We start from the raw sequence: 10,198 nt of genomic DNA on the forward strand, positions 1-10,198 counted from the left end.
GTATTCCTGAATCAAAAGAGAGAAATTTCTCCTGCTGTTTGCTTTCACTTGCACTTCAAAGAGAGCCTTCGAAATGAATGCCTTTGAATGTTAAATTATAAACATAGATCTAAATCCGCCATGTGACATGACTGCAGCTGCATTTCCATGTGAGCCAAATCAATATTTTTTATGTTTGCACACTATAAAAAATTAAGTTAACTTAAATTCATTCGATTTTATCATTTTCTGACTGAGCCATTGCGAGTCCTGACAAAAACTGTCTTGTTTAAAAATAAAAATAAAAATGTCCACCTACACTTTTATCCTAAGAAAACACTGAAACAATTCACAAATTACTCACCTCAAAATATGTAATTTTTTTTACAGAAATATTAAATTGTTTCTGACAATAACATTTGAGATAGGCTGCATCTGATATGGCTCTGACTGAGGCACTGCCACCGCTGCTTACATAGCATTATTGATGCAGACCTGTACTGACAAAACGTTTTGCTTTCAGAAGGGCATTAGGGTTTTTTGTAAGAGCGCTTTAAGTTGCTCCTTGCCAGAGTTGACCCGCGTGACCTATTCATTTGAGCAGAATTAACTGCCCTTGCCAGATGAAAAGACAAACAAAAAACACAGAAGTGAGCTCATGCTGGCACCATAATCAATAGGCCTATTTTGTGTTTCTTTTTTTGTGTCACTTTTCCCATTGAGTACGATATGATGGCCATATTGATTAATGTGAATGCAGGACTTTTACAATTGCGCAAAGACTAAACGTGGTTTTAAATATTTTGAAATTTCTTGTTGAATTGACCGACAGCATTTTAGGCTTCAGTAAAGTGTGTGCAGTGATATGTAGAATGTGTATGGCCTCCTCCTGCATGTTTTTTTGTTTTTTGATGATCTTAACCCTGTTTCTTTTTATTTGATTTTGTGAGCTCCTACGTTGGCTCTCACTGCACAATCATGGAAATGAGGACAAGTACTTAAGTAATTATCATAATTTTATGCAGCTTTGTGTTCCGTGGGAATTGGTTCAGTGTCGCGCAGCATGCAACATGGGACAGGATAAAATGTAGGACTTTGCCCTGGAATGTCAAGCCAAGGCCTAATTCTGACCCCGTCTCCCTTTAGCCCTGTGTCCTTACTACCTAAATGTAATCATGAATGTTTAACGTTCATCACTTGCAGAAACTAAGACGAGGTACTCCCTGCTGCTTTGAGAAAAATATCTTTAGTTTAGACCCATCGAATCGGCTACTCCAATTCTCTAGAGGTTAACGGATTCTGACTTTTTCAGTATATGAAAAAATGTTTAAGCTTTTTTCTTTCTTTTTTTTTTGGTACAGCTTTGGTTCTTGCTTAAGGACAGGCCGAAGTGAGGGAGTTAGATTCTGAAAATATTTTTCACTTTGGTGAGTCATGCAGCTGTGATTTTTTCCCCCCCTCCAGGTACTCAGAGGCTTTGATCCTAGAGGACTGGGTGTGTGGGATATGGCCCAATAGCAGCAGCCCGTGATGCCGGACCATGACAGCGACTCCCTCCTGAACAGACAGACCAAGCGAAGACGTGTGGACATTGGTGTTAAGCGGACCGTGGGCAGCACATCCTCCTCCACAGCAGCAGTCACCACAGCCACCACTGATAACATTGCCCGCGCCAAAGCAGCCATTTTTAGTGCCATGAACTCTTTGAGCTCTCATTCTCACCACGGATCAGACACCGACTCCATGGAGTGCTCCATTGTGCAGCCACATGGTGGGCCTGGCGTTGTGTCAGCTAGTGACAGTGAGTCCAAGTCCAATGTACTCCGAAAGCTACTGAAGAGGGCCAACTCATACGAGGACACCATGATGCCCTTCCCTGGCACCACCATTATCTCTCAGCTTCTCAAGAATAACATCGCCAAAAATGGAGGAGGGCCCGAGAGGGGAGAAAGAGGGGACCGGGGTGATAGAGGGGACTCTGGCTTCCCTGGATCAGGGCTCTCTAATGCAAGTTCTGATGCTCCCCAAGAGGATGCCTGCAGTAACTCCTCCCAGGACAGCACCCCACAAGAGTGTTTGTCACCATTTGGCCGTCCTCCTGGCCTGGCCACCTTTGACATAGAACGTCTCAATGATGAACACCTGCGTGCCAAGAGAGCTCGCGTAGAGAACATTATCCGTGGCATGAGCCATTCCCCCAGCGTGGTAGTACCTGCTGCTACCCGTCATGAGCGTGACCATGATATGGATGGAGAACGGGACATGGAGCTGGACTGCCCACCGCCTCAGTCTCAACAGCAGGCCCCCAGCAGCCCACGGGGAGGCGAGGTGTGCAGCAGTAGCCGAGAGAACAAGCGTAAACAGCGTTTGCCACAGCAGCAACAGCAGAGCTTCACCCAGCTGGTATGCCAGAGAAAGGAACAGAAGCAGGAAGAGCGACGGCAGCTCAAACTGCAGCTAGAGGACATGCAGAAGCAACTACGGCAGCTGCAGGAGAAGTTCTTTCAGATATACGACTCAACTGATGACTCAGAACACAACGACCTCCACAATGACATAGGAAACATGTCAGAGGACAGCCCAGCCAGGTCTGATAACGGAGGTGACGATCGGGGTGGAGATGACTTGCGCTCAGACAATGAGATGTCTGACCTGGATCCGGGCCATTTCATAGACAGGGCGAGGGCATTGCTTCAGGAGCAAGCCCTGCTGGCTGACAGAGAGAAGCCAAGAAGAGAAGGGCTTAGCAGGAACAAAGGACACGGAGGTCCGGGTTCCTCGATGCATGCTGAAGGCAAACAGCTGGCAGAAACGCTGAAGCAGGAACTCAATTCTGCCATGACCCAGGTGGTGGACACAGTGGTTAAGGTGTTTGCAAAGCCTCCACGCCCTACACCTCAGCAAGCCTTTCCTACACTTTCCATACCTCCTGAAAGATTTCCTACTGCTGTCAATGGAGACAACCCCAACTTTCACACCGCCAACCAGAGGCTGCAGTGCTTTGGCGATGTCATCATTCCCAATCCGCTCGACTCCTTTACCAGCATGCCCGGGATCCCCGGCGCAACCAATGACCAAACTGAGGCACTGCCCTTAGTAGTGAGGAAAACACCCAGTGAGCACCACCACCAGGCCTCAGCTGTGGGTGCCCACGGTGGAAACCACCACCCCGCCCTTCACCCCTCCTCACTCTCTGCCTCCATGGGCTTCAGCCCCCCATCATTTAGACACCCCTTTCCACTGCCTCTCATGGGCTACCCTTTCCAGAGTCCTCTTGGCGCACCCCCAGGTAGTTATACAGGCAAGGACCGTAATTCACCAGACTCCATGGACCTGTCCAGGGAAAGCACCAGCTTGAGGACCAAGATGTCGTCAGGTCATCACCTGGGGCACCACCATCGCTCTTGTTCTCCAGCACACCCCGGCAGCACAGCCGAGGGGCTCTCCCTGTCCCTCATCAAGTCTGAGTGCAGTGATCTCCAGGACATGGCTGACATCTCACCCTACTCAGGCAGCAATGTATCCTTTAACAAATCAGGGTGGTGTGCATGTGAGTGTGCGCGTGTTATCGGTCTCAGCTGCGTTTGACGCTTGAAAGGCCAAATAAATAAATGTTTTAACATTGTGTGGTCCCAACTTACAGAGGCATCAGACTATCTCATGCCTCTGTAAGCCAGGGGGGGGAAAAAATCTGATTTCTGGTGGTAATTCCCCATAGATACAGGTTCGAAACACTGCATCTGAGCCACAAAGAGTTAAAAATCAAATCTTTTTGAGTATGTTTGAAACTAGCCTAAGAAACTGAGAAATTGTTGATGAATCACTTTTCCTCCCACTGCTGTTCTCCTCTCCATTGTACTGCATTGTTGTATTTATTTTTACACTCATACCTCTTCCTTCTCACAGCACCCTACAGCTTTTTCCTCCATCTTCAAACCTAAGTGCTTTAAAAGCCTTCTTGTCACATATCGCTTACTCGCAAAAGATTAGGCCCCCCACGACATTAACCACCCCAATTCTCTTTATAAAAATGGCCTGGAAGAACAAGGAGGGGAATAGCTTCCTGGAACTTGGCACACAATAGTGTTATATAGCCTGCCTTATAGTTTAACCCCTGTGTGCCCCAATCATGCCCTGTGGATAAAGAGGCTATCCCCTATGGGAGGCTCAAATTGAATCCCCTGGGGACACGGGACTAATAGCTTAAACATTCAGTGCCTTCTCCGTTTCCTGTGTACCTCCTTAGTCCCTAAGTATCCAACACCCCTTAACCCTCATAAAAGTTTGATTGGCGTCACACTACCTTTTTTTGTCTTCGTATCATTAACATTCATTATGTGCTTAACTAATTAATCCTACCGCTTTGTACCTGTTGTCGATATTATTAGCGAGTGAATATGTACACTTAACACTTTGGTTCCCTCGTTTGTGCACACCTGAGTGCAGAGCCTTTTGTGTGTCTGTGTGCGTGGATGCGTGTGTGCGTGTCTTTTTGTGTGTGCGTGTCACAAAAGGTTTGCCCGAGGATTCGGGAAAGATGTATATTTATGATTGCTTGTGTTTTCTCTTGTGTTCCTCTTATCATCCATCGCTGTTGTAAAAAGCCCACAATCATTGTCGTTTCTTCTCTCTTTTTTTCATTTCATAAAGATCTGTCAACAGCCCGGGGGGCCCTTCGGCTGTTGCTTGGCAGCCAAATACTTCTTTTTTTGTTTTCCCTCCCTGCAACCCCCCACACCCCCCTCCTCCCTCCTTTCTGTCTTTTCTTTGAAGCGGACGTTAACAGGTGTTTGCAGCGAGCTGTTTATCTTTCATTACCTCGCCTTGTCTTGTCTTCTGACCCAAGGGTGAACGCTTTCCAGAGATCCATAATCCTTTGCTTCTACGAGCTCCCGATGGAGGGATGAAAAGAGAGAGACATACAGAGACTGAGAGAAAGTAGAGAACAATCAAACCACATATGCCAGATGCTGTGGCTTTCATTGTAGCATTTATAAATTCAGGGCATTAACAGACGTACTCTTAAATGGAAAAGAATCGAAAGAACATGTCCACATGTGTTTGACATGTGCTTGTTTTTATTTTTTTCATATTTTATTTCTCAATCCACAGGTTTCGAAGCAAAGTTGGCCATTTACGAGATATAGTTTTGCGCATTCTTTATTTTAATTAGCGTGACATGTATGAATTTGTTTGTTTGAATTTGCATCTGTTTTTATAGCAGCTTCCATTAGTGTGTTGTTTTTTTTTCCCTAAGCCTCAGAAGTCAGGGACAGCTTGTCAGACATTTTGCGAGGTGTGTTCAAGTTCACCAGGTCTCGGCAGTATTGTGGAGCAGATGGCTGCTATCAATTTCCTCATTTGTTCACAGTCCGACTCCAAATTTTCTTGTCCTTACACCTGGAATTAGGAAGTAGAGCAGCTATTTTCCTCTCATGACTTTGGGCTTTGGGGAAGTGTTGTGAGAATGATGATGTCTTGTCAGATGTGGCAGGCGAACAGTGGGCCAGCTGGTGTGAGTGCACCATCATGACAAAATAATAGCCTTGCACACCACCCCTAAGTCCAATCACAATTACATTTGCAAGCTGTGAGTGAATTGGAAATAGAAATGTCTCATTAGGAAATATGAAGCTTCTTAATTGGTGGCTCAGTGGAGGTGGTATGGTGATATAACCGGAGAGGTGAGACCTTAACATCTTTGTCTTAGAACAAATTTTAATTTCGGCGATAAGGACGTAGGGGGGGTGGAGGTGGGGGGGATGAAGCGACCCGTATACTAATTGAAAAAGCAAAAACAAATTAATCTAAGTGTAAAAGCGTGGCTTCAAACAAATCCCACCTTGCCTTATTGCAACAGAGATCTCTTTTCCTTCTGCCTCTCCCTCTCGCTCGCTCTGTCTGAGGATCCCATTGTATCCCCTCCACTCGGAGCAGATGGTGTGGTGTGGAAAGTGAAGTGCTGCTCTTTTGGCCAGGCCTGTCAGAGTAACACCAGCCTGCCAGGGTTTCCCCCACAAGACCCTCGCTGCGTATACAACTGACTCTCCCCTCTCTCTCTCTCTCTTACTGAATCACACAAAGTAGACAGGGTCTTTAAGGAGCCAACCCAGCGTGGTTCAGCATTTGCTGGCTTTGCCGTGTAACCCCGAGGCCAAGGGCAATCCAATCGAGCAGCTGATGCCTTCTTCCCGCTCTATAGTTACAGCTACATCTGGACACTTGACTGATTTTAACGGCCGCAGTCACCCCGGTTCATCATAAATTATGTCGAGCAATGTATCCTGTCCGCTCAAGTGTAAACAGTCTTCGGGAAAACTTAGAGCTGTATCTCCTGTGTGATATAAATCCCTGCCTCGCTGATGAAAACCCTTGTTGAAACAGCCCGGGGTTTTAACACGTTCCCCCGCCCCCCATCCCCTGTTCCCTTTTCAATGTCTTATCCTCCAGATTGATATTATCAGTTGCATTATACGGCCGTTAATTCACCATGGAAATGGCTTGGGCCGTTCGGTGGCGCAGATGTGTTTCATTCTCCCCATCACTGGCTGAGTCCAAAGCCTCAGAGCCCCTCTTCTCCTTCTCCTCCTCCTTCTTTTGCTCCTCCAAGGGTTTGGCAGCATCACAGGAGCTGGGGGGCAGGGGTGGAGCAAGGGGGTGGAGGAGGGGGATGTAATTGAAGGCTGGAACCATGCTATCCCTCAAGGTGCCCCCACCAACCCATCTCCATCCGCTCGCTGCTGCTCAATCCAGGCGATCCATTAGGAAGACGAGGGAATCTGACGTGTATTTGAATATAGTCTCTGTGAGCACGAGCTGGGTTTTCGTGCCGGTGTTCAGGACTATCTCCTAGACCTTGTTTTGTCACTGATATGAAGCCAACATCAGACAGTCATATTCAGGCTTGGCATGTGCTGTCGCCAAGCCATTAGGCCTTCTTGCCCGTCACTGGCGTTAACTGCTGTCTTTGTCTGTGATATGCAAATGTCTCCTTTTTTCTTCTTCCTTTTTTTAGGGGGGGGCGGAGGTTAGCACAGGGTGTAGGCAAAGGCGTTTGCTCGCTTTGACTGTGAAATGAGCCTCCTTATGTAAAAGCAAGAGCTGTAGTGCTGGCCAGCTTTTTATTTACCGTGACGCTCTCACACCTGATACGCACGATGCTAATTGCAAGCAAATGGTTCTGCTTTGGTGCACTGTCTTCAGCCTCCTCAACCCCCCTCTGCAGTAACCCCGCACTCATGCCTAAAAGGAAATTTGGTTACCCACCATCCAAATGATTATTTCTTGCCAAAATTACTGCCATTTATTACCAAGTTCTAGTTTGTGGCAATGTCTGTGTTTGCTTGATGTAGAAGTTTATTTTTGATGTTCTCCCCCCTCAAACTACTGTCGTTTTCCTTAATACCAGCTGTTTTCAGATCCAAGAAGGTCTCTCCCCAAATCATCTGAAGAAGGCCAAGCTCATGTTTTTCTATACCCGCTACCCAAGCTCTAACATGCTCAAGATGTATTTCTCTGATGTCAAGGTGAGTCCAAAACATGCTCATGATCTACAGACTTTCTTTGACCTTACAAACCTTTCCATTTTTGCCAGACACCCTTCAATAATTTGCTTTTAATGTTGCTTTGACGATCTCTCTGTTTGCTGTCTCGTGTGTAACAAATGAAAGACAGGCAGACACCTTCTCCGACTTTGTCTTTTGCTCCAGTTTCTTCTCTACTTCCAACACACCTGCTTTAAAAGGGGAAGTTTGATTTGTTAATTGTGATATGCCAGCTTCGGTTGCCACGAACAATGTGCACTTGTCTTCCCTTAAAACGATGTTGTTTCCTTTACTAAGGCATTGGCTTTATGCAAAAGACGAAAGAAGAGGAAGTGGAATGGGTTTACGTGAGGGAGCTGTAGAGCCTATAAGTATTCTAAAGATAAAGACCGGGATGAGTAATGGAAGGGTGGAGAGGGCAGAGAGGAGGATGGAGCCTAGAGACAGAGGAGTGGTTATCTGAGCAGGTGTAAGGAGGACGGTTTAATGGAGGGAGAGGCGAAGCAAACAAGTTCAGTCGGGGAAGACGGAAGGGATAAGTGCAAGCGCCACTTGGGAGTTTAACGAAAAATTTGGAAAAGGAAGAACAATACTGCACAAGAAAAAAAAGGACCAGTAACACAATGGCCGTTGTAGATAACATGGTTGTTTTGTGTTATCGTTGGTTTTTTTTATGTATGTGTGCTTCTTTTTGGACTACACAGAGGAGTAAACACTGTGACAGACCCAGGTTTTCTCATTCAAATCAGAAGATAACGGTTCCCTTTTTTTCTCCCCTCTGCTCTTGTGTGCCGTCACCACCAACCGTGACTCGCGGTTCACTTGACTTTCACTCGTGATTTCTTTGGATGTTTGGAAATTCTCACATCATTTTAAAAAAAAACAAAAAGACAACAACATTACAGCTTCAGACTGATTTCAATTTTCCTGTTCTATTTTTTTTTTTTTTTTTTTAAACAGCGCAAACACTTAATATTGAAGGCTTTTAACCATTTTGCTCCAGTGACTAATCATTCCCATGGAGGTGGCCTCTCCTCATGAATGGCCTCATCAGATACTTAAACAAGGTCAAGATAATTAAGGGGATTATGAGTCACACACTGGTCTGTTTTTGTTTCCAGAGGAGGACAATAGACTCGAGCTGTAAGTTAGAAGACATGTATGGGAATGAGACCATCTAATTAGATTCACCCCGCGCAGCCTCTTAGCGAGTGGTTGTCTTCAGACAAAAAGTCGTGAAGGCTAATCGGGTCCTGACTAATCAAGTCTGGACTGTCAAGAACCCTGTGAACGTGGGAAATGGGTTGCCCTAACAAGTGGAGGACGCAATGACTGTTGTTCCCCTTCATTAAGCTTCTTTTATGACTTTCTTTCTTTACTTTGAGGTGTTTTTTTAAATGTTTTGTCACGATTCCATTGTTGATATGACAGAATATCCTCCCACTAGCTCGAAGACATCTCTGTTATTGTTACGGATATTGTTATAATGATTGGCGAATAATGAAATATTAGATTTTATTAATTCAGTCAATTAATAAAGTCAGCTAAAGTTATTGTACTTTGGCTTTACAGTATATGAATTATAGGTAGCTTTGATTTTGCTGCTTTTTCTACATTTCGCTTTCATTTTCAAGCAGCCACAACCTCCCTCACCTGCACTTTTTATTTTTCTGGTCCATCTCTCTGTGGCTTTTAGCAACAAGCCTCAGCATTTGGGCCAGTCATGTGCTGTGGCGGCAGCAGAGGCCAGGACGGTTTTTCTCTTTTCTATATGTCATTCCTTCTCCTTTCTTTTTTTCGCTGATGGTGTGGCATGGTATGTGCGCCTCGGCGGGGCCGGGGAGAAAGAAAAGCCAGCGGCTGGATTTTGAGTCACCGCAGTAACAAAAGCCCGCTTTCCAGGGCCGCTTTTTGTGTGCAGTCAGCCAATAGGCAGCCAGAGATTATCTCCCACAATTCACTCCTGCGAAAACAGGAAACGTTGGAAAGCCCTGATGACTGTGAAGGGGCTTACGAGAGAGAGAGCGGGAGAACGAGAAAGAGAGCGAGGGAGGCCCGCACAGGCTTCTCTGTCTTTCTGCTCTCCTCTCCGGTTGTTCTGGATGGTAGCTTAGCGCTCTGAGGTCATCTGTGTGCTTTCTGCTCCATTGTTGACCACCATATCAGAGAAAATGTTGGCGAGAGAGACAGTTTGGCCTTTCATGTGCATGCCTTTCAGCATCTGAATAACATCTGAATAAACCCCACACCACAAAAAACAAAATCTACTTTAAAACAGTCTACATAAATATGAATGATGTGCGTGTGAAGTTTGTGAGTGACAGTCAAAGCACTGGAATACTTTTGGCAGGCTACTAATATGGTTCAGATTAAAGATACTGCAGTGTTTTCCTTTTGTGGTCTTAAGTATGCGTTTGTGCATGAGCACAACATGCGTGTGAGCGTGTGTGCGGCGCTTTCTATCTTGTGCTCTTAACACTAAGCGCTGACCTTTCACAGGCTCTCGAGTGTGAGTGTGAGAAACACGCTTTCACTGTCTCTCTCTCATCTGCCTCTCAGCCAAGTGAGTGCACGTACACACACACACCTTTATATATGCCTATATGCTGTGTGTGTGTGTGTGTGTGTGTGTGTGTGTGTGTGTGTGTGTGTGTGTGTGTGTGTGTGTGTGTGTG

The 10,198-nt window shown here is 45.8% G+C and overlaps 1 protein-coding gene across 4 annotated transcripts in view; it reads left to right on the forward strand.

Annotated features, from left to right (window-relative positions):
- The window catches only part of LOC102193857 (prospero homeobox protein 1), a 31,026-nt gene that overhangs the window by 6,440 nt on the left and 14,388 nt on the right, over positions 1–10,198 (forward strand). For all 4 annotated transcript variants that reach the window (XM_005734411.2, XM_013911217.1, XM_005734410.2 and 1 more), the window contains 2 exons: positions 1,444–3,498; positions 7,398–7,505. In XM_005734411.2, coding sequence (XP_005734468.1) covers positions 1,510–3,498; positions 7,398–7,505 — 2,097 coding nt within the window. In that variant the 5' untranslated portion in view covers positions 1,444–1,509. The remainder of the gene's footprint in view (positions 1–1,443; positions 3,499–7,397; positions 7,506–10,198) is intronic.

Source organism: Pundamilia nyererei, unplaced genomic scaffold (genome assembly GCF_000239375.1).
Source record: "Pundamilia nyererei isolate P.nyererei 1_Seehausen unplaced genomic scaffold, PunNye1.0 scaffold00058, whole genome shotgun sequence".
Lineage (NCBI taxonomy): Eukaryota > Metazoa > Chordata > Actinopteri > Cichliformes > Cichlidae > Pundamilia > Pundamilia nyererei.